Source organism: Rattus norvegicus, chromosome 15 (genome assembly GCF_036323735.1).
Source record: "Rattus norvegicus strain BN/NHsdMcwi chromosome 15, GRCr8, whole genome shotgun sequence".
Lineage (NCBI taxonomy): Eukaryota > Metazoa > Chordata > Mammalia > Rodentia > Muridae > Rattus > Rattus norvegicus.
Window position 1 is genome coordinate 2,927,092 of NC_086033.1, and position 24,696 is coordinate 2,951,787.

General features: G+C 44.1%; 1 protein-coding gene and 1 non-coding gene across 3 annotated transcripts in view; both read right to left on the reverse strand.

The window, feature by feature from the left end:
• Nucleotides 1–24,696, reverse strand: part of Adk (adenosine kinase) — a 383,203-nt gene that overhangs the window by 14,549 nt on the left and 343,958 nt on the right. For both annotated transcript variants that reach the window (NM_012895.3, XM_006251631.3), the window contains exon 10: nt 8,848–8,934. In NM_012895.3, coding sequence (NP_037027.2) covers nt 8,848–8,934 — 87 coding nt within the window. The remainder of the gene's footprint in view (nt 1–8,847; nt 8,935–24,696) is intronic.
• On the reverse strand, nt 15,260–15,332 carry Trnad-auc2 (transfer RNA aspartic acid (anticodon AUC) 2). The gene has a single exon. It is a non-coding gene; the product is annotated as a tRNA-Asp (tRNA).

Sequence of the window (24,696 nt, forward strand, 5' to 3'; positions counted from 1 at the left end):
ACTGCCTAATTAGGGTGGGGTATTCATGCATCTCATATGTCTGAAGTGAGAAGAGCCTCTTACGCGCTATTTTAGAGATGGGGTTGATTCAGACCGCTGCTGACATCCTAGTGTGTGTGTGTGTGTGTGTGTGTGTATACGTACATTCATATAGGTTTCTGAAAAGCCCAGGAGAGGGCATCCGGGTCCTTGCAGTTGGAATTATAGGCAGTGTGAGCATCCTGTCATGGATGCTGGGGCTCAAACACTAGTTCTCTTTGAGAGCCAGGCATGCTCTTACTGTTAAGACACCCTTTATGCCCATACAATTACCAACACACCCAAGGAGCAAAAGGCAAGGTAACTCTTCCACAGCACAAAGGACAAGACTTAAAACTGAGTACACGGTGCAGGAGACAACGGCCACAGATAATCCCTCCTAAATAAAGCCGAATGCATTTATCTTTATAAACTTATTAAACTGTCCTTATCTACATGGATAGTGACTGACTTAAAAACTGTCACAAAGCTGGGAAGATGGCTTAGTGGTTAAAGCGCTTGCTGTACAAGCAAGAGTTCATATCCCTAGAACGGCACCCCCACCCCCTCCCAAATTTCAGGTGTGTATGGCAGTGCAGCTGTAACTCCAGCCTCAGAAGGCAGAGATGAGAGAAGCAATGCCTGCCTCAGCAGCAAGCTCTGGTTTCCATGGCAGGACGGAAGGGAGGGAAGGAAGGAGGGAGGGAGGGAGGGAGGGAGGGAGGGAGGCGGGGAGGAAGGAAGACCTCAAACTGACTAAAACAATGATAGCAATTAATCCCTCTGTTGTGGGCTGGGGATCAGAAAGCCCTAGCGACATGAACTGGGTGTGCTGGCACAGGCCTGGAATCAGCATCTGAGTGGTCAAGGGAAGGAGAGCAGGAGCTCAGAGTTCTCCTCAGTTACATAGGGAATCCTTCGAGAGCTTGTGCTAAACAAGCAAGCAAGGCCTTATTTTTAAAAACAAAAACCAAACCAACCAACCAACTAACCAACCAACCAACTAACCAACCAGCTAACCAACCAACCAACCCAACCAACCAACTAACCAACCAACCAATCAACCAAACCAACCAACCAAACCAACCACCAACCAGCCAGCCAACCAACCAACCAACCAACCAACTAACCAACCAACCAGCTAACCAACCAACCAACCCAACCAACCAACCAACTAACCAACCAACCAATCAACCAAACCAACCAACCAAACCAACCAACCAAACCAACCAACCCAACCAGCCAGCCAACCAGCCAACCAACCAACCAGCTAACCAACCAACCAACCCAACCAACCAACCCAACCAACCAACTAACCAACCAACCAATCAACCAAACCAACCAACCAAACCAACCAACCAACCAACCAGCCAGCCAACCAACCAACCAACTAACCAACCAACCAGCTAACCAACCAACCAACCCAACCAACCAACCAACTAACCAACCAACCAATCAACCAAACCAACCAACCAAACCAACCAACCAAACCAACCAGCCAGCCAACCAGCCAACCAACCAACCAGCCAACCAACCAACCAACCAGCCAACCAACCAGCCAGCCACTCTGTTACATCTGAGGCTGACAGTCGTCTTCAGGTCAGTGCTCAAGAAACTATTTCTCCTCACTAGGAAAGGAAGATGTGTACGGCTTGTAGGTCACATTTTGAGTTTAAATGTTGGCTTTGACTAGACAAAATACTTAATCCTGTTAGACTCTAAGGCTGGAGGAACTGTCCAGCCAAGGTTAGGGCCAGTTTGCAGGTTTATTTAAATAAGTGGATTTTTTGTTTCCGCTCATTAAGTTGTGGATGTAGTCATGCATCAGAACCTAACTATTACAGATGCGTGGACCAGGTAGATTATGGTAAATTTGACTAGACTCATATGACAGCGGCTGAAGTGCTCATTTTAAGGCTCAAACCAGTTCCGGTCCAATGAAGACAATGAACCTTAGTCATTTTAATTAGGAAGTTACCGTTGGTCATCTACTGTTAAATAAAACCTATTCATAATATCATCACCTTTCTTGGAATAAACATCTCTTGACTATCTTCAAATCTAGGAAGACTGAGCCTCATAAGATTTGAGCTTTGGTGTATTTGGTGGTTTGAGTGAGAATAGCTGCCATAGGTTCACAGATTGTTGTTGTTGTTTCAGTTGTTTTGAGACAGGGTCTCTCTGTGTCGCCCTGGCTGTCCTGGAACTGGCTCTGCAGACCAGGCTGGCCTTGAACTCACAGAGATCTGCCTGCTTTTGCCTCCTGAGTCCTGGGATTAAAGGCATGTGCCACCACTGCCTGGCAGGCTCATAGATTTGAATGTCTGCTCATCAGAGAGTAGCAATACTCAGAGGGATTAGGACGTGTGGCCTGGCTGGAGTGGGCTTTGGGGTTTCAAAAGCTAAAGTCAGACCCAGCGTCTCTCTCCCCCTGCTACCGAAGGTCTTCATATGGAACTCTCAGCCACTTCTACAGCATCATGTCTGTTTGCTCCCTACCATGCTCCCCACCAGGATGATAATGACTTGGGAATTTGTTTAATAACAGAATGGTATGAGCTCTTATCATACAGGGGTGACACACACTGTCTGACTCGGTTGACCACGGTGACTCTCATAAAGGAAAACATTTAACTGGGGCTCCCTTACATGTTCAGATAAACAATATACTGAGCGTCCGTCATATCACACTACTTTCTGCTTATATAAATAGAAAAGCAAAGGAACATGGTGGCACACAAAAAATAATTGTAAGAATTTAACTTTCCCCTCTTGGGAATTGTTTCTGACAATTCCATACATGTACATAATGTATTCTGATCAAATTCACCCTCCGCCCACTCTTTTCCCCTTCTTACTCTTGCTGATCCCCTGCCTCTGCCCACCCATGTACTTCCACGGTTTGTTTTTCTCTTTCTCAGGTAGGGGGTGGCCCGTGAAGTTTAGATAGCGCTGATTACATGAGTAAGGGTCAATGTAGATCCATAGCAGGAACGACTTAGCAGTGGCTACAGAGTTAAGACAAAACAAAACACAGACCACGAACCACGAGAGTTGTGCATCATGCCTTTGTATTAACACTGTGAAGCAGCCATTAAGGACAGAGGAGGAAGACGGCTCCACAGGTAAAAGGTGCTTGGCGTCTAAGCCTAGTGACCTGAACACAGTGCCCAGGGCAAGTGACTCTGCCTACACTGAACCATCTCGCTGGGTCTGGAGATAATTAAACAAAACAAAGCAAAACAAAAAATTATTTTCTAAATACAAATTAGACAGTGAAAAACAGAATAGTTATTTATACTGTGCCACTAAATGGCCGTAAGAGTCTTTTATACATTAAATAGGCGCCCTTTTAGGCAATCCATTCTCTCAGTTATGATGAGAATTTTGATGAGCATCAGAGCACAGGTTTTTAGCTCTCAGAATACAATGTTCTAAACTATAAATGGCCCTTGATCGTCCCTTGTGCCAACCTAAGAGTGCTGGCTCTTGAGAGAGGCCCTCGTCTTTTATCAGAGGGGTGCCTGAAGATCATCTGTCAGGTTGGTTCCCTTTCCGTCTACAAATGATGTGCGGATTTGGTCCACACACGGTTCCTGCAAAACACGGGACCAAATCCTATTACATTAACACAGGCTGGCACTGAAGCCCAGTGGGAACATGTTGGTTAGCCCCCCTTTCATAATCATTTCTTATGATTTTTCTTCTCAGTTTCATTTACTGGGAAGAGACTTTCACTGGGAACAATGACAGTGCCTGTCACAAAATGTTCTCAATGTTTCCATTTGTTACTATGGCAGTGACAAAGAGGGTTCCAAATGAAAAGGCAGACCTGCTGTGACAAAGCACAGCAGGACAACAAGAAATTTTCTCCTGACCTGGGAAATTAGGAAATCATAGTTAGAGACGATAGAATTTCTCTATTTCAAAAGGTACAATCCTGACACTGGGGCTTTCAAGGAAGAATGTGAAAGGAGTAGTTTCATCACGGAGAAATAAAAGAGCAAGGGTTACCAGGCGTTTAAGATCTCCAAATAGAACAAGGAGGCGTGCTTGTCAGGGCCAGAGCCATCTCTCACACACTAAACCCTTGAGATGGAACTACGACTTTAATTCATGTATGCTGGGGTACTCGTTTACAAACTACACATGAGAATCCACGACGTAAGCTTGCATCTTTTAAGTGGCTAAACCGGAGCACAGGGCGGTTGCTACTGAGTTACCTAATTAGCACAAGGTAGCCAGCCTGATGCTTTAGCAAAAGCCTTGACATTTATGAGAAGAAAATTATTGTACTTCAGAGAGTTAAATCACCATAACACTGTAGACTGAAATAGAGATATGCAAAGTCACACAAGACAGAAATACTCTTAGGCCAGCAAAACTCGAAAGTAACAGGGTGAATATATTATCTGTCTAAAGATAGAACGTGTCAATCAGAAAGGAGATATGTTAATCAGGCAGCGGAGCAAAGAGAAAGAACCTTCTTAGTAATGGAAAAGTTGCCACCGTCTCTCCATTTATGTGGAAGATAGGAGCTTAACAGCTGGTTATTTCAGATCCCAGGAGGAAGGCTCTTGCTGATATGGAGATGGGAACCTGGGGTTTCAGCCAGTGGGTTTATTTATTTATTTTCAAGGTGTAAAACCATTTCTGTTTTAAGATAATTTGTCAGGTGGCTTATCTTGGTACAGTTAAACAGCTGCTTCACACGGCTCCTAGTTGAACTTCATAATTACCAAGGAGGTTTGTGATCTGGCTTTCCCTCTCTTCTGCTGCAGTCAACTACTGCTTAAGAAAGAAGCTCTTGGCTCAGACTCACCACGCAGCCCCTTCCTTCTACACTTTCTGGTTTGTTTTTCTTTTTCCTTTGGTGCAACAAACTTACCTGGAGTCCTCAGCATCCACCCTATCAGATAACAAAAGGCCTCTTCAGTAAGTGACGTCATTTTATTTAGATTCCCTGTTAGAAAGGCTGGCCGGAGGCTCTCAGCTTTAATGAGATGTCTGTCTGTCTGTCTGTCTGTCTGTCTCTCAAATGCTATTTCCAGAAGCGTACAGGCAAACGACTGCATTGTCACAGCCCTGACTCTAAACACGGACCGCCGGGGTTGGCACGTGACCCTGCAGCTGTGTAGCCACCGGGCTACAGCAGGCTCTCTACCTTTTCTCTCTGTGTTACTTTTCTCATCAGTAAAACAGGTTACATAAAAATAACCAGTCTTGGAGGACTGCAGTGTGAAGCCAGCCTGAGTTGCACAGTGAGTTCAAGCCCAGTTTGAGTTATAGATGAAGACCCTGTTTCAAAAAAACACAAAGGTCTGGGGGCCAGCGGGATGGATCAGAGGGTAAAAGGGCTTGTTGCCAAGCCCAATAACCTGAGTTTGATCCCAGAGCCCAGGCAGTGGAAGTCCACCCCAGGTCCTGTCAGCTGCCCTCTGATTTCCGTATGTGCGCCATGATACGTCGTTGCCCATACATATATACAAACATGTTGCCCATACATATATATACATATATACAAACAGAAAGGAAGTAAATGTGAAGAACAAAACAAAAACAAGGATGTAGCTCAGCGGGAAAGTGCTGTTGAGTTCTCACAAGGCTTGGAGTTGGGACTCCCAACCCTTTACAAACACTACGGTGCTCCCCCTCCCCTGCTAGTTACGGTGGATACAAAGGTTAGCCATGGAAAGACTGTGACTCACACACACAGAATATGCTGGTCATGCCAACAGACGTCGTCCATTGATAAGTGACATTAGTGTGTTATTTTATGATCTTGTGTTTCAACATATGATTGTCCTGAGAGCTCACCAGAGTAGGGTTTTTTCCCAGCATATTGTGTCAAGCCACCCTGCTGTCCTGGAGCTCACTGTGTGAGCCTCCTGCTGCCTCCCCATGTGTTGGTGCTCCCGGCATGCACAGTCACTGTTTTATATGGTGCTAAAGATCAGACCATGGGCTTCATGCATGCAAGGTGAGTGCTCTACCGGCTGGGCTATATCCCAGGCCCCAGCGTGGGATTCTAGTATGAGAGAACAGTTACTAATTCAGGGACTACCAACGACATATAGTTAACTTCAGCCTGCCTTCTGGTCTTCCTCACTTTGTTTGAATGGATGTGCCGTGAAGATGTGTGGCGATGAGCTTGGAGCTAAGAGGAAGTCGGATCCCCTGGAGTAGGGAATTGCAGATCCGGCAGTGAGCAGAGCAGCATGGGTGCTGGGAACTGAGCTCTGGGGCTCTGTAAGAGCTGCAAGTAATATTCGTTGTTTGGCTATCTCTTCAACCCCTTATCTTGGTTTCTTTTATATAGGACTTTACTATGTAGCCCAGGTTGGCCCTGGACTTGCAAACCTCCTGCCTCAGGGTCCTGAGTGCTTTCAGGCGTGTGGCTCCATGCCCACATTACTTTCTCTACTTTTATTTTAGTGGTGTGTTGTGAAAGCCAGGGCTAGGAACCGGAAATACCAGAAGGTGAGAGAGCTGCCTTGCTCATGTGGGTGAGCAGAATGTAGCCTCTAGGGCGAATTGGTCAGGGGATCTGCTTTCTTCTAGCCGGAGAACTACAGAACAGTTATTAGTGCTGTCATTTTACCATTTTAGAGTTACTTTATTTAATGTATAGCCAGTATATACTTTATAGTATATAATTTTAGAGTTACTTTATTTAATGTATAGCCGGTATATACTTTATAGTGTATAATTTTAGAGTTACTTTATTTAATGTATAGCCAGTATATACTTTATAGTATATAATTTTAGAGTTACTCTATTTAATGTATAGCCGGTATATACTTTATAGAACCTAACCTTGCCACTCTGGGGCCTATCACTAAGGAGTCTCTGTGAAGGCTCAGTTGTACACTGCTTGCCTGGCTCGCACAGAGCCCTGTGCTTGACTCTGGGCAACCTGTAATGCGGGCATGGCGGCCTAAGTCTATAATGTCAGTACTCAGGATAGAGACAGGGGGATCAGTACTTCAAACTACACGATGAGTTCAACAAGGCCATTATGGGATACTCGATCCTGTCTTAAAATAAAACAACAGAAACAAACCAGAACCCCTAAAAACCCCTTTCCTTTATATTTACCTAACAGTAGCCCCAGAATAGGTATGGCCACGGCTATGAAGAGGCTTAGGGTCTACGGAGACAGCACAGTGGGTAGAGGTACGGGCTCCTAAGCCCGAGGTGCTGAGTTTGAGAGAACCAACTCCCACCAGCTGTCTGCTGAGTCCTGCATGGTCTGTAGCACTGGTGTGCCACTTCCTACGACAAACAAGAGTTTAAAACAGCAGCACCAGAGCCGCACTTTGCCAACCTGTCTGGCATAGCTCTTCATCACGCTCACCAGTCTGAACAGCTAGTTCTACCTGGTTCCTCCTCACAGCCTCTCCGTTCTCACCAAGTATCGGTAGCGCTACAAGCAGCAAGCTGCCTGTAGTGTAATCTGTTGGTGCAGGGCCAGCTGTAGTAATTAGGTCACCCTCGTACCTGTATAGCCTCCTTACACTTCTGACTAAATGTCAGATGAATGGAACACACACTGCTCTGAAGAGTTAAACTACTTGACACATTGCTCGTAGGATACAAGTATACAGGCTTCTGGACTAAGATTCCTGGCTTAACTAATTTCCAATCAGAAAATCACTACTGTTTCCACAATGCATTATGCAGTATGGCTTAAATCTGAATAAAATATTTTTAGCTTACAAAGATTTACAGCTCTGAAGAGGATGGAGTAGGAAAATTGACTCTAGATTACTCTAATATTGTCACTGATGAAGCCTTTCTGTGCAAGGACACCGAAACCAAGCAAGAGATGGACACTGTCCAGTGTACATGCCTTTCTAAAGAATACAGGACCAGTGAGCTGGGGCTCCCTGCCACGCCTGAGAATCCTAGCTGGATCACTGCCACCTAACCCCGGAATGCAGAACTGACTTCCGAAGGTTGTCCTCTGACCTTCACAGGCCAACAGTGGCATGCATGTTTGCGTGAGGGCAACACATGCACACACACGATAAATAAACAAATGTAATAGGAAAGGGCAACAGAAGCTCACTGGAAAAAAGAAAGAGGAAATGAGGTGTGGGGACCCCTGTTTTATACAGGTGAATGTGGGTCTAAGAAATTCAGAGAAAGAAGAATGAAACAATTCTGTCAGTGAAAAGATGCCTAAAATGAAGTAAAACTTTCAAAGAAATACTATGTTACAGTCATTGTAAGCATTTCCCATGGTTCATGTTGTCCTTCAGGAGAAGGTGGTAACAGTCATCTCCACTGGTGCTTAAAAACTTCTCAGCCTTGTCTTGTTTAAAGCTTTCTGGAGACATAGCCTGGTTTAACTACACTGGACTTTGAGTAATTCAGACTTTAAAACCTAATTGTTCTGATGTCATTTCTGAATAATTACTCCCCAGGTCATTTTATCCTTATCAAATTTGCTCCTTCTTACTGAACCTGCGTTAGTAAAAATCTTAACTCTCTCTAAACATCACTCCTGTCCACCCTCAGGCAGACACTGTGATGCCTGGGCCCGAATCAAATGTCTACTGTACTTGCATGGCTTGTTTATGCAATATTCTTGACACAGTTGTTTCTGTGAAAATGACAGAGGCAGACATATATCATTCCTGTAGTGAAATCTCACTCCTGTAGTGAAATCTCATTCCTGTAGTGAAATCTCGCTCCTGTAGTGAAATCTCTATCACTCCTGTAGTGAAATCTCACTCCTATAGTGAAATCTTGGGTGCTATGATAGCAGTGGGTGGAGACAGCGCTGGGGAAGTTATGTAGAACTTAGAAGTAAGGGACCCGTACCTCCTACAAATGCATCTCCAGCTCCATTGGTGTCAACGATCTCTTCCTGGTTTTGATCCAAGACAGGGAAAGCAGTGACATCATTTCCTGTAATGAAAGCAGAGAAAGGCAGACTAACTTCTCTTTGTAATGTTCAAGACCTAAGATCACCCAGCTTAGCTGCTGCTTGGAGGAATTAGCCCTGTATTCTGCACCAGAGGGCTTAGGAACCAAGACTCAAAGCAACACTTCTCATCTGTGACATTAAGATAGTGTGCGTGTGCGTGTCCATGTGTGTGTGTTCATGCGACTAAACAGACTATGAGGTAAAAGGAGTGCTTCTGTGCACTGGAACATGAGCCCTAATAAATCTCCAAGCCTGTTTGGGTGAAATTTTGGATCCATCAAAAGAGCTTCAAATTTTAAGTGTAAATGTAAATAATAGTGTTGAGTGCCTTTCTACAGGAAAATTGTAGTGCCAGGAAAATGTCAGTGGTCCCCCAAAAACAGACTGGAGCCAATCAGATGCAAGTCACAGCAGGGTCTTTATTCTATTCCAGCTAGCATGGGCCCCCAATGCACTGCTGTCACACAGGACGGTTTTGGTGGTGGGGGATCCCCAAATGTCTATCAGGGCAAGGCTTTATGGTAAGCAACAATCAGGGAACACGTGTGCAAGCATCTCATTGGAAAGCAACTGTGGCCTCTAACGTAACTGGCTGGTGCTGGGAGTCAATCATAAACTTAACTTCTGCTCCCCTCTGCATTGGTGGTCATCGGGAGGGGGTGGGCTTGTAACCTGGGGTGCAGGTTTGTTGGGGAAATAACCTGGATGTGCTGGTCTTGCTGAGGGTGTAACCTGGAGACGCTGGTCTTGTTGGGGATTTGCCTAGAGACTAGAGCTAGGCTCAGGTTTCGTTGGGGTGGGGAACAACTTGGAAACTAATGCTAGGTACCAGTCTGTTTATCTGAGTTCAAACTTAGATCAGGTCCTCTAAAATGGAGTCTGAACTTTAAAGATTTGGCATCCCCAAATCGCAATGACGAAATAGAAATTTTACTTTTATTCTGTGACAACACTTAAGGTCCACGTCAAGGATTATTGATTTTAGTTGGTTTATTATAGATAAGCTGATCTTGTTACTTTTGGCCAACTGCCCATCAGCTAACAAAAGGCACAGCTACCAAAGAACACAGGGGCAACACCGCAGGGGCAGTCTTTCCCCCTACAGAGTAACCTCTGACAGTACTCAAAGCTTGGCACATGACAGCTCTGGATACTTTTGATGGAGTCTGGGTCTGGGATTACAGGTGTTCATCACCATCCCCAACTCTAAGAGAGATTCAACACAACAACACACACACACATGCTAAAGAAAAAAATGACCCTACTGTGCTGTGTGGTAAAACTTGCCAGGAATCCTGGTACTGCCGTGATTACAGGTAGGAGGATCTTGGGTTGGAGACCAGCCTAGGCTACAAAGTGAGACTCATCTCATAAAACCAAACAAAACCAATCTTCTCAGCAATGCTGAGATTCAGGAAGTCCAAGGGTGTTCTTAGCAAGTTTATTTCATATGTCTCAGTGCAGTTAGGAAGGTGGCCCAGCGGATTTGCAGGTGACAAAGTTGAACTGTGGTGTCCAAAGTTTGGATAACCCTGGATGCTAAAAACGCAGAGCCATTTATTTAATTCTAATTAACAATGGTTAGATGACTCACGAATGTGATCTCAACACTTAGAATGCTGAGTCGGGAGGATCACAGAGGCCAGCCTAGGCTACACGATGAGTTAAGACCAGCCTGGGCTACGCAATAAAATCTTGTTTCAAAAAAACAAAAATTTGGAAGCAATTAAACTCTCCCCACTTTGTGATTTTAGATCCTACGTGGCGGTAAACAGGACTGCAATTAATTGGATGTTGTGGTACAAATCTGGAGGATTAGTGTTTCCAGGGAGCATGCAGTACGTACACTTATATAGGCAGAACAAAAGATGCGAGCAGACTTTATTAGAAAACACAGGAAAGAGCTGCAGTCTGATTTAGGGAAAGGTCTACCCATAAATATTATAGAGAAATCTAGTTTCATTACTTTCAAGTATAAGTCACACTATATAGGGAATGAACCTAGAACCAATGAATGAGAGAATTCATTCAGAGGATGAATGAAGCTAATGAGTTACTACTAACAATGGGGTTACATAATATAATAATTGGACACGTCTGTAAAATACTTTGGGTAACAATTGTAGAAAGTGGGGGCTAGGGAGATGGCTCAGTTGGTGAAGTGCTTGTCTGGCAAACAGGAAGCCTGCATTTGATCTCTGAAACCCATAAAAAGCCAGCACTGGAACTGGGAAATGGAAGGTAGATGCTTATAGGCCAGGAGGCAAAAATAAGAGACGCACTATGTACACAAGAGAAATAAATCCTGAGAGTCGTCCTCTGACTTCTACATGTGTCCTGTACACACACACACACACACACACACACACACACACACACACACACACACACACATACACGCACGCGCGCGCGCCACAGACAAAACTCATGGAAATGAAAAAAACAATACAAAGCTGGGTGTGGTGGAGCATTCCTTTAATCTCAGCATTTGGGAGGCAGAGGCAGGAGAATGTCTTTGAGTTCCAGCCCAAACAAGGATACATGGTAAGATTTAGGCTAAAACCCTCCCCAAACAAGCAAGCAAGCAAACAAACAAACGGAGCTTATAAGGACTGGGGTGAGAGGGTGGGTAGTGTGTGATGTGAGGTTGGAAAGTTGGTAATGACTGCAAACGTTCACGGAGTGCCTTTCACAAGGGCAGTTCTCATGGACGCGAGCGGAGAAGGCCTGGTGCTTTACTCACGCACTGCCGTCCACCGTGGGACGCACTCTCTCGCTCTCACTCATTTCCACGACCTTCACTGACGACTGGAGGCGGCCTTCCATCTCCCCTTATCACACACAGTGCTGCAGAGCATTCAAGCTCTTATCTTTTATACCATTTGAATCTAATTATTATAGTTAATAGCCAAATCGACGGTATCATTCCTACTTGACCCAGGGAACTGACACAAATAAGCCACGTTGTTCTACGAATAGCATGAAATTCGCCTTAACGGGTAGGGAGGAAGTGAGGACGCCGGAACTGTTTCCTCTCACTAGGACGCATGCATCAGGATAGGAGCAAAGACACCCTGCTCAGACTGCCCTAACAAACAGGGTAATGGGACAGATGACAAACTCTCCTAACAACAGAGATTTACAGAACGATCCTAATTAACAAGGACTTCAGGGAATGAGGAACTCTGAGTTAATTTAATTTTCTGGTTAACTAAAGAAAAAGCAGAAAGTCTTTTTAGTTGGGAAATTTTCTAAATGTATTAACATACTATATTAATATACCATGACATCCCTGCTTTAATTAATTTATGGAACTCAATGAATTTTTTTTTCTGAGACTAGAGAATCTTACAGCGCATCTGAATATCATTATCTTGAGCATTAATTCTTACTCTAGTTCTCAAGGTATGCCTTTCATGAGAAGCAGGCTCAGTGGAGTGGTGGGGATGTTTGCATTAAAATCTAAAACCAACCATGGTTTAAGTTTGGTTTGGGCTCAGCTTCTTTATTTAATACATGTTTGTCAAAACCTTGTCTCATGCTAGGGACTGTATTACAGACTGAACGTGAACGTGTCAAATGGTGCAGAGAAAACTCAGGCCTTTACTGGGCCTACATTCCAGAACGGCAGGCACTAGCTATACAAGGGACAAAGGAATGAGCAGACAGGGCTATCAGTAGACTACACAGAGAAAGAGAAACGGGACATCAGGACCAGTAGCACAGAGTGGGGAGCTAGAGTCTGGCAGAGGAAGTGATATCTGGGTGACAAGGAGGAGCAAGTCATGTGACAATCATGTAAATGTGGAGGCTGTAGGCTAGCAACAAGCTTTGTCAAATGCAAGGTAGGCTCCACGACAGGAGTACACATGCAAATGTCTGGTTTTTTTTTTTTTTTCTTTTTTCTTTTCTTTTTTCTTTTTTTCGGAGCTGGGGACCAAACCCAGGGCCTTGCACTTGCTAGGCCAAATGTCTATTTTTATTGTTACTGCTTTGGTTTGTTTTTGAAGCTCAAGAACAACTTCATTAGAAAGTTTTCAAAGAAAAAAAACCATGATAGGCAACCTGTGAGAGTTCAATCTGCGTGGAGAACAGAGAGGAGGAAAAGACCATTTGACGCTGGCGTGGGGGTCTGGAGGTCAGATGCATGACTAACAAGCACCCCATGGCAAACAGAAGGAACATGGAAGGCCCAAACCCTGGGAAAGTCAGCTAGGTGTGACGGTGCACGCTTTTAATCCCAGCACTTAGCAGGTGGAGGCAGGAGGATCTCTAAGTTCAAGGCTAGCCTGGTCTACAGAAGGAGTTTCAGGATAGCGACAGCTACACAGGAAATCTTAGCAAAACCTATTAGGGAAGCTATGCTGAGAAAAGAATAAATTAAAGTTTTTTTTAATACTAAAAGTGGGCAGAATTATGAAAGTACATGACTATGGATGGAAGCTATTGCTTTTTCCTTTCTTGAGCCAGGTTCTTGCTATGTAGCCCAGGCTGGCCTTGAACTTGCAGGGATTAGCTACCATCTGCAATTTAAAACTGTACAAGTTTGAAAGAAGACACCTATTTTCTATAGTCCTTATACATATTTATTATCATTTATAATATATTTATACACACATATAAAATAACACATTTGCTTATGAAACACTGTAAAAAAGAGAAAGAGATCTAATGTATAATGCTAAGGTAGGAGCTTACTTTCTTCAGACAACAAATACTTACGGAACGACAGCCACAAGCTCGTTATACTCTGCTAAGTCCTTTGGAGGAGACGAGACACGGGAGAAACACACAGATACAGTCTGTCTTTTCAGTGTGCTTAAAAACATGCAGGGAGACCTGGCCTGCGTGGCCTCTGAGCTATCAGATGGTATAACACCCATCAGAACTGCAGTGGGAGCTGGGAGGGAGGGAGCGGGAACAAGATGAACATGGCTAGCTCAGATGGCTTTGTGGAGAAGAGACGTGAGCTAGTTCTGCGGATGTGGATAAGATGGAGAGGAAAAGAAAGCTGCAATTGCCTGAGAGGAATACAGAGAATGGGGCTTCTGACTGTAAGACAGAGTCCAGCAATTTCTAGAGATTCTGAGAGTCAGAGGTTAGGGTTTGATGCATCAGAAGATGGGATGGTCTCTTGGTGAAATCCTACTGCACTAAGGCTCTTACAGGCCACCTCAGGCCATTTTCATTCCCATACTTTGGGTACTGTCAACTGATTTTATAAACAAATACACAGAGGCTCACAGGGTGTCAAGTGCTGGGGCTCATGGGAAAGGCAGGTCTTTGGGACAAGGGGAATGAGGAAGAAGTAGGTAGCCGCTCATGCAGTGTTGCTGCCATTTGTGTGATGGTGACAGTGGGTCTTGATAAAATGTTATAAAGCAGTTAATGGAAACTGAAATTCCCTTAAGCAGGTGCTAATAAACAAGTTTGAATAAATTAACCGATAAAACCCCATAGATAAGAAAGGCAGTACAACGTTATGATCAGGAGGGTGACCCAGGCTCTGTAGGATTAGAATCCAAACAGCTTTGTCGTTGTTCTCTGGTAAACCAAACTAACCTCTCTGACTTCCTGAGGTTTAAAAACCAGGCAGCTGAGGCGATGAGATGGCTCAGTGGAAGGAGGGGCTTGCTGCCAAGCCTGACGACCTGCGTTCCATCCCTGAAACCCATACAGTAGAAGCAGAGAATGAATGCCTACAGGTGTTCTTGTTGGTCCTTTGACTGACACACATACTTTGTGCATGCACACACACACACAAATAGTAAATACAAATGTTCTAAGTTAAAAGAGAGACTGTGCCAAGGACCTTCCCCTAATGGATAAAGACTTCAGGGGACCAATCACTGGGTAAGGAGGAGGCAGGACTTCCAGGTTGGAGGGGGAAGAGAGGAGGAGAAAAGGGACTTGGGGGTTTTGGGAAGGGAGATTTTAGGGTACAGATGTAATGAGCTAGATGCCCCTGGTTAGACAGGGGATTTAATTTACTATGGCTTACTAATTAGGATGTTAGTAGCTGCACCCACTGTTGGTTCTAAACTAGGTTTGTGTGGTGTTTTCCTTCACAGTGACAAGACTGAGTTCCAGAGAAAGGTATGGGGGCAGGGCACCCCAGCCAGCCACAGAATTTGGTTGCACGGAGCTGGCATGGCAGCGACCATTGGAGCATAGTGAATTGTGTGGAGAGATTTCGAAAGCTCTAGGCAAGAGAGTCTGCCAAGACGAACCAGCCCGCTGGTGCCGTGTGGCCTGCCAGTGCCCTGGCTAGTGTGGGATGGTGCATTTTTTAGGATTTACCGCTGGTGCCCAACGTGGGGCATGAACTGACGACCCTGAGATTGATAGTCTCATGTTCTACCAACTGAGCCAGCTGGGCTAATTCAAGGGTTGGTGTGTGTGCGTGCACGCATGTGCGTTACATCAGAATTTTTAAAGCAGCAAGCAGAAAAGCTGGCACACAGTATACACTCATAGTCCCTTTGAATACATGAAAAAATACATTACTTATCTTAAATTGAGACATAGAGATAGAGGGGATCCAGGTCTCACTTAAGATGGCTGTTTCTCAGTCAGACCTAGAGGTGCACAGCTATAATCCCAGCACTAGAGACTATGGCAAATTTAAGGTAACATTTCAAGGCTCTTTCTCAAGGAGTGAACAAAGCAATTTGCTGTTTTTGATGACACGGGCTTTATGTTGAAGATCAACTAACTACATGTTACTGTTTGTAGCAGGTTCTCTGTTCACATTTCCTTTTAGTTACTGTGAATTGTCAGTGCTGGATGTAGGTAGTTTTGTAAGGGTTAGGGATGTAGTTCAGTGGTCAGGCACATGGGAGGCCTTGGGTCTCATCCCTACTCACTACTGCTTAAAAAAGAAGTTTGCAGTAGAGATGATAAAAACATAACAAGAGTAGGAATCAGTGCTCTCAAATCTTATTCTATGCTGTGCTTGCTTTGTATTTTTTTTTTTTTTGGTTCTTTTTTTTTGGTTCTTTTTTTCGGAGCTGGGGACTGAACCCAGGGCCTTGCGCTTCCTAGGTAAGTGCTCTACCACTGAGCTAAATCCCCAGCCCCGCTTTGTATTTTTAAAAAGAGGTATGCATGCATGCATGTATGTATATATGCTTGTGAGTTTATGGAGACCACATACATATATACACAGACTGAAGAAGGTATGGATCCTGGGCCTAGGGTGAAGGCAGTTGTGAGCCTCTTGGTATGGCTGCCCAACCAAACTTGAGTCCTCTGAAGAGGAGTCAGTGAGTAAGCACTGTAGTTAAACTGAACCATCTCTGTAGCCCGTGTACTCCTTTCTTGTTTTCTTTACTAGCTTAGCCCATATGGGTCACTTGGCCATCTGTGAGTTGCTTAAGTTTGGTAAGGTTCCCAACCCTCACATACTCAGCCGAGAGACTAGGCCGACTGGCACAAAATTTGGCTGCCCAAGAAGGAGAAAAGGCAAGACTCTCTCTCTCTGGTGATTCCTAGCATCCAGAACTCTGCTTAGCACACACACTACAGGACTGAGGATGCTCAGTACATGTTTGCTGAACAAACACAGGAGCTTTGCTTGAATACCAAACTGACTGCTTTATTCCCCTTTGCAAAGCCCTGTAATGGCTCTCCACAGGCTTCCTGTTTTTGTTGCTGCTTGGGTCTGTTTTAGGATAAGTCTTGTTATAAGGCCCTGCTGGCTTCCGACTCACAATCTTCCTGAGCAGGCCTCAGGGCTGGGAAGATTACAGGCAGCTTGTCTTGCAAGCCTCTCTGGCATGTGAATTCAGCCTACTGTTGAAGCTTCATCTCTTGCTGTTTCCCTGCCCTGTGGCTGCTCCTTGGTCATATCTGTGACTTCCCCAAGCATGCCCTGTATACACATGGAATGGTTTGTTTAGGCAGTCTCTTCTCTTTCTTCCAAATCCCAGGTAATATACACTCGTTTTACTCTAAGTCTCTGATCTTCAAGCAGAATCAACTCCTTCCTATTTGTGTGATCATTTGTAGCCTTCATATACATCTATGAAAGCATGAGGTGTACTTAAAGATTTATTTATTCTAAGTATTTTTTCTGAGTAAAATCTAAGCTCTTGTGGGTAGGAATTAAGGCTTAATCTTACTACCGGCCCTTACTTTCATATATCCTACAAGAAGGTGTTCAGTTTACATTTATTAGAATATTTGTTTGTGCTAGAATTTAAGCTCCTAGAGTCTGAGGGTCTGTTTCACATTTGATTATCTCTTAGGATCTAAGAGATTATACTAAGATCTCAACTATGAGGCACAGTGTTACAGTACAGAAGGATTTACTATTCTGCTGGCTTATTTACTTTTATTTTTGGAGACGGGGTCTCATGTAGCCGAGGGTGACTGAACTCCTGGTTCTCCTGCCTCCATCTTCACGTGCAGGGATTATAGCTGTGCACCACTAGGTCTGGGTTTATGCAGTGCTGGGAATCGAACCTAGGGCTATGTGCACGCTGGGCAAGCATCCACACTGAGCTACATCTCAACCCTTTAAATCGGTATTTTTTATTTGTACTGAGGGATGACTGAAAAGTGTGTTACAATGATGGTGCCTCGATATTTCTGTCCCACAAAGGAACAGTAGCAATGACTGCCCTGCAATGTCTGCTCCACAGTAAATCACCTTCCTCTCTTGTCCAGTTTTCGCAAACGAACTAGACTTGATTTGGGGATTTTGAAACAGAAGGCTCTGCGATGAAAGGAGAGCCAGTCTAGATCCTCTTACATCAGCTGCCGCACCAACCAGGAGAAGGTTGTCGCTCTGAGACTCTAGGATGCTCGTCCCTCTTGGATGCTATACTGCATTGCCTCGTTTCCATTTCCGAGCTTTGACAAATGTGGCTGGGGTTCACGGGAACGAGGGCTATGGAAGCCACCTCTTTGCTCCTGTTACTGAAGGTGTTGTTCCTTAACACCTCTGCTTGCTTGTTTTTTTAAACATGGTCTTATGGAGCTCAAGTTAGGATGGAGCTTGATAATTCAGCTGAGAGTGACTTTGAACTGCTGATCCTCCTGCCTCTACCTCTCAAGGGCTGGAATTACAACAAGCATGTGTTCAACCTCATTTTCAGTCTTAGTAAAACAACTTCTTGGTGAGATAGTCTCTGATGGTCCAGAACAGGCCTGAACTTGTCCCCAGTGTAGGGGACTGCCAGGGCGTTGAGGTTGGAGTGGGTGGGTGGGGGTGGGAGCATCCTCATAGAACCAGGGCGAGGGGGAGGGGATATGGGGGGGGGAAGAGGATAACATTTGAGATGTAAATACACAAAATATTCAAGAAAAATAAAATGAAAAAAATAAAGCATATGTTGGACTCAAGAGTAGAACACATGTGCCTTAATCTTGCACATTCCAAGACTATTAAAGAAGTCCCTGTAGTTAACAGATAGCTCTTCTTTGGTTATATAATTTAAAAATAATAGCAAAATGAGGTGGGAATGATAGCTTAAACACAACAAGAAAGTCTAGTGTTCTAGGTACCTAATAAATGTTGATTGACGGAATTTAAGAAAATTTAAAAATAGGAATCAAATTTAGTTTCTTGACAGCTTACTATTCATAGCCTTAAGAAGCTTAGATGTAAGGGTAGGGAGAAGGGGGCATAGGATGTTTTGGAGCTGGAGTTACAAATGGTTGTGAGCCACCCAACATGGATGCTTGGAACTAAACCAGAGTCTTCTGCACCCTCCCTTTCCTCCCTGTTCCCCCCAATCCTCTCCTTTCCTTCTTTTCTGGCAGCAGGGAAGTGTGTGTGTGTGTGTTGTGTTGGGGGGGCGAGATTCCACCTTGTTACCCCGGCTGGCCTCACAGGCAGAGATCTGCCTGCCTCTGCTTCTCCAATGGCAGAATTAAAGGTATGTGCCACCATGACCGGCTTATTTCTCTATTCCTAAGGCCATTCTTTCCGAGGGCAAACCACAAGTAGGTTCTCTGCAGTGTGCGAGGCTTTGTGGTGCTCTGTGAGGGTAAAACGGTGCTATAGGTAGAGAACAGGCTGAGCTCCAGATAGGAGAGCTTGCGGAGATCAGCTGCTAACTCTACTTTGGTAATTGAATATACAAACCTATGATCCTTTTAGGCTCACCTAATTAGTATTAAACGAGTTTACTTAATTACAGCTGTAAATTAAATGCATAGGGTTTGCCTCATCTCAGAATAATTACATGCGCATTGTAATGTGAATTATGGAACATTAATTCGAACTTTATCGATTATTCCCTAAACAGAGCCTGGGGCTCATTAGGACAAAGCTATTATCATAGCAGTTTTGATAAATATCTTCGAGAACATCCCTAAATAATGTCTGTACTTTGAAATTCTTCAAAGGAGAGGTATATACTTGAATCTCAATGGATTGAGTACATCAGTTTATTGGTAAGTCCGGTAGAGAAAGTGTTCCTGCTGAAGTATTCGGGTAGAGAGAGGTGTCTCAGCAGGAGCTGATGCAGTGTTGCAAACAGGTTCTTACGAGTGAGTAACGTTAAGTAACTACAGTCAAGCCACTCTACCAGGCTCATCGCTCTTAGCTTTGTTTGGAAGGAGGAAGTGGTAGGTTAGCACATCAGGAAAATGCTAGGTTTATTTCAGCCACGAAAATAGAGGAGGGAGCAGACTTTCATTCTGTGGATACTTTACAATGATCATTAAGCCCCTTCATCTAAAAAAGGAAAGGAAAGGAAAGGAAAGGAAAGGAAAGGAAAGGAAAGGAAAGGAAAGGAAAGGAAAGGAAAGGGAAGGGAAGGGAAGGGAAGGGAAGGGAGGAAGGAAGGAGACCTTGAGGTGTCAGTGTAGTTTAGCTGGTATGTTTGCCTTGCATGTGTACAACCCTAGCTTTAATCTCCAGCACTCTTGTGTCTATGGTCGTATACATTGTAACCAACCCCAGCACTCAGGAAGCAAAGGCAAGGAGGACAGAAGTTCAGTTATCTTCAGCTACATAGTGCGTTCAAGGCCAGCTTAGGATACATGATATCCTGTTTCAAAATAAATACATGAAAATAAAAATCAAGACTCTTGATTAGTTGGGAATCGCCTAGGACAACAAGGCTCACCCAATATATAAGTTAATATACTTTAATTTGGAGGAGGGAAAGAGGGAACTATAACCACAAATTAAAATATTTAAAATACAGCTTTATGAGCAAGCCTCAGACTTTTTCCTTAGGTATAAAGTAGATTTAAGGAAAAAAATATTTTCTTCTTCTCTTTTATAACTTAAATTTTATTGTATGTGCATTGGTGTTTTACCTGCATAGATGTCTAGGTGAGGGTGTTGGATACCTACATAGATGGTTGTGAGCTGACATGTGGGTGCTGGGAACTGAAGCCAGGGCCTCTGGAAGAACAGCCAGCGCTTCTACTCACTGAGCCATTTCTCCAGCCCCTGAATAATGAGATTTTCATGATTAAAATATACAAAGTTCAGACAAGACTCTTGCCTTAGATGATTTAAATGCACACACTGTTTCTCAGGCTTCTCTTTCTTATAAGGCAACGCCACTGGCCATTCTACTAACTAAGCTCCTATTGCTCCCTGCATCTGCTTGGCTGGCTCAAGTACTTGGTGGAGGGCTGCTCTCAGTAGACGCATGAGGGCTGCTGCTTTGGAGCAAGGGCTTGATCCAGACCTAGTAGCAACGACAGGAGCCCGAGCAGGCAGAGCAAGGCTTTCTTGTGCATTCGGCATTTCTAACTGACCACCATACCTTTCCCCTGTGTGTCTTTGTAATTTTCACCATTTTATCCCTTTAAATACTGCCGGAAGGGGAGACCACAGCATAATAAACCTGTTTTAATTCAGCTCAGTTTTGGCTTAAAGCAAACATCTAATTACTTGTGATTAGTTCTAAAGAGCATAGCCGATGCTCATGTTCAGAGCCTATGTTTGATCTACCCAGTGGTTTCCCTCAGCTTTCCCTGCCTTTCAGCCTTTCTGTTCCCCCGCGTTAGCTTAATCCTTATGGCAGCTGAAGAATTGTAAAACACCATTCTCCCGCTGCACAAGATATCTGTATTGTGCCACTCACATTTGAAGGGGTTTATATTATTAGCCTTGAATAATGTGCTCAAATTCAGATTAAACTCAGACTACTCTGCAATAAGTGACAAGATGCATGAGAGCGCTGCCGTCCAGGCAGCTGTAATTATACAATTATTGATGAAGTTCCTGTTGATAAACAATGCAAACATTAGGAAATACTATTTTGCAATTAAATGGTGAAGAAAGCTGTTTATTGCCTTCTACTCCATCCTCTTAATAAGGCTGGAGTTGCAGATGTTCGCGTCTGCCGCATTGATGTTAAATGGTGCATGATACTCTAGGTGGTTCCCATAACCTTGCTTTGTCTACTATGAACTGACTCAATTGATATGATAATAGACGAAAGAGTGGGGGCTGAACGGCAACAATTTGCATAGCCTTGAAATCTGCCTTTATTGGACAGCCAAGTGTTCCTAAAAGTTCTTGTTCAGTTGTCACCGACAACAATGTGTTAGACAAACAATATTTTGAAATGAACCACACAGGTGGGAACACCACTTACCGAGGCTTTTATTGTTATCAAGCAAGGTACTCTTCAGCACGTTTATGAAGCTAACAACTGGGGTTTTGTGATTTCTATGGGGTTCAATCGCTGTTGGAGCAGCAATCGTTCAGAAGTTACAGAGGTGCGGCACTGACAGCTTTGACATGGATCTAAGAGAGAACACTGCTCCCTTTCAAAACACTCGAATTCTATCAGGTTTTCCATAACCATATACCAAAGTCACCAATGTAATTCAGTACTGTACTTTATCCAAAGGTAGAAAAAGAGAAGGTGTCTGAGAAACACGACACAGGGCTAGGCAGATGGCTCAGTGAGTACAATGCTTGCTGTGCAAGCAAGGGGACCTGAGTTAGGATCTCCCGGACCCAAGTAAAATGCTGGGCCTGGCTAGAGCCCCAGCACTGGTGTTGGGGCAGGGAAATAGACAGGCAGATTGCCAGAGTTTTCTGTTCAGCTAGGCTAAACAAATGGGTTTATTGAGAGACCCTGTCTCAAAGGATAAAATAAAAATTGATCCTAGATGACAGTCAACTTCTGTGTTTTCTTTGTCCCCTTACCATGTGTATATAGCACACATCCACACCCACCCACATACAAAATCCATAATAAAAATAAATAAGATAATAAAAGCTCATATAAGAATGGTGGGCACTGCTCTGATGTGTGTCAAAATGGGGGTACACAACCAACACGGAAGAAAACTGTAAAAGTTCCCTTAGCAGTAATAGGAGAACTACTAGAAAGATACAATAAAAGTAAGGGAGAACTAGAACTCTAAGAGGCTTGGATGATGAATAACAAAGTAAGAGGAAGTACGTGGAGAGGACTGGATGATTAAAATGTCACGAAGAACAGTGAAAAGGTAAAAAGTCCTAGCAAAGCTAATAGAGAAATGTTCATCCTAATGTAGACACATACAAAACAGGAAACACCAGCAAGATGCCCACCTGGGACCCATATGGAACTATTTAACTCCTTGAAGAACAGAGCTCCATGTGACAGGTTGGCTAAGATATAGGAGATGGTGGTTATGGTGGTGCATTCTACAATCCCAGTACTCAGGAATTTAAGGCAGGAGGATTGCTGTGAGTTCATGGTTAGTCTGGATATCCCATCTCAGAGACTCCACTAAGATACACCTAGCGAGTTCCTCACATCTTAGGAGGAAGAGATAGCGCAGTGTCTTGGCTAACCTGTGGCAGGCGAGCAGGCATGGAGGAGAAGGCATCAATTGTAAGAGGTGAAAGGTTTGAGGGCTTGTAAAGTCTGAGGGTGAAAGCTTCCAAAAGAGTAAGGGTCTAAGAAAGTGTTTCAAGGTCGAGGAAGATGTTCCGAGGTGGGTAAATGCAAGCTATGAAGGATTTATCCTTTTGTAAATGTAGAGATTCCTGTAAGCTTCAGGGAGTCCACTTGAATCCGTCTCTCGCAGGTCAGTACTGTAAGTTAACAGCCGGTTTGCATCCCTACCTGCCCATTCCTGAGGATAGGATCTATTTCCCTTTCCCTGGGCCCAAGAATTTCAAATATACACCCACGAGAAAGTTTTTCTCCCTAAACCTTTATCTTCTGCCCCTAACATCCAGGGCAGCTCTGAAAGAGTTAGTTACCAACAGGCGCTCTGGCCCAGCCCCACAGACTGCTCCAACGGAGCCTACACACGCCTCCCCCAGATGCTCCCACAGCCTAGACAGCAGTGAAACAACCGACTGTCTCTGCGTTTGGTCGAAGGTCCAGCTTTTGCTCAAAAACAGTGCCCTGATGGCAGCAGGAAGTACTCACAGATGCTTAGACATCCCTTATTCATTTATAACTAACAAAAGACTGAAATGTTTTGCTTCTGGACCCTGGGATGAGGGTCCGAGGTGCATATTTACATATCAAAGCAGACCTGGACTCCAGGTTCTCCCAGCATCTCAGTCCCTAGCTCCCATACCTGCCCCAACCCTAAATCTTCTAGCTCAGCCCCTGGGCTGCTCTTATCCCAGAGGCTCTTCCCCATATAATCCAATTTGTGCTCTCTCTCTCTCTCCCTTCTCCCCCATTTTCTTCTCTCTCTGCACACATCCTTTCTCCCCCAACCCCACAATGGCGACCCCCTGGCTTCAGTCCTTGGGACCAGTGACCTTGCTGGAGAACAGTTTCCCAATAAACTTGACATTAATATAATCGAATCTGGCTTGACTTGGCTTATTTCAGTGGCTGAGAAATAACATTATCAGGGATGCTGGCAATTTTAGCCTATTTTGATTAACAAAGCTGGAACTGAATAAAACTTAATTTTATTATAATTGAGCATATGTGTGTATGGTGTGTGTGTGTGTGTGTGTGTGTGTGTGTGTAAGGGAAATGTGCCATAGCTTATATATGCAGCCTATAAGGGAACTTTGTACAGTTGGTTCTCTGCTTTTACATTTCTGTGGGCTCCAGAGATCAAGCTCTGGTCAGCAGGTGTGGCGGTCTGCATGAGAATGGCTCCCATAGGGTCGTATGTTTGAATACTTGGTCTACAGCTGGTGAAGTTGTTTGGGAGGAGTTAGGCGGTGCAACTTTTTCTAAGGAGGTGTGTCACCTGGGGTGGTGTTGAGGTTTCAAAAGACTCCAGCCCTTCTTAGTGTCTCTCTCTCTCTCTCTTGGATCCAGATGTGAGCTCTCACTGTTGCTGCTGCTGTGCCTTTGCTCCATCATGGATTCTAACCTCTGAAGCCATTAGCCCCAAATTAAATGCCTTCTTTATAAGTTCCCTTGGTCAGGTGTTTTACCACAGCATTAGAAAAGGAACTAAGACATCAGTTTTGCACAACAAGTGCCCTTACCTTACTGGCAATCTCTGGCCTGAAAAATAATTTTTTTTAATCCTAAAATAACTTATAATTCTGAGCATAAAGCATAGAATGACTATGTGCTTGAATCCGAGGATGCCTTTAAATTATCTGATCTAGACGAGGACATCATACGGAATATTCAAGAGGAACCCTTGACTGTTACTATGGAGTGAGGTGGTACACATGCATGCAGCACGTGAGAGACGGACGCCAAAGGGTTAGGAGTTCAAAGTCATTCTTGGCTACTTATCTTTATATCACAGAGCAACCCAGAAACACAAAAAATACTGATATAAACTTAAGTAAGCTTTATAAACTTGTAACAACAGTGGTGGTGTGTGGGATT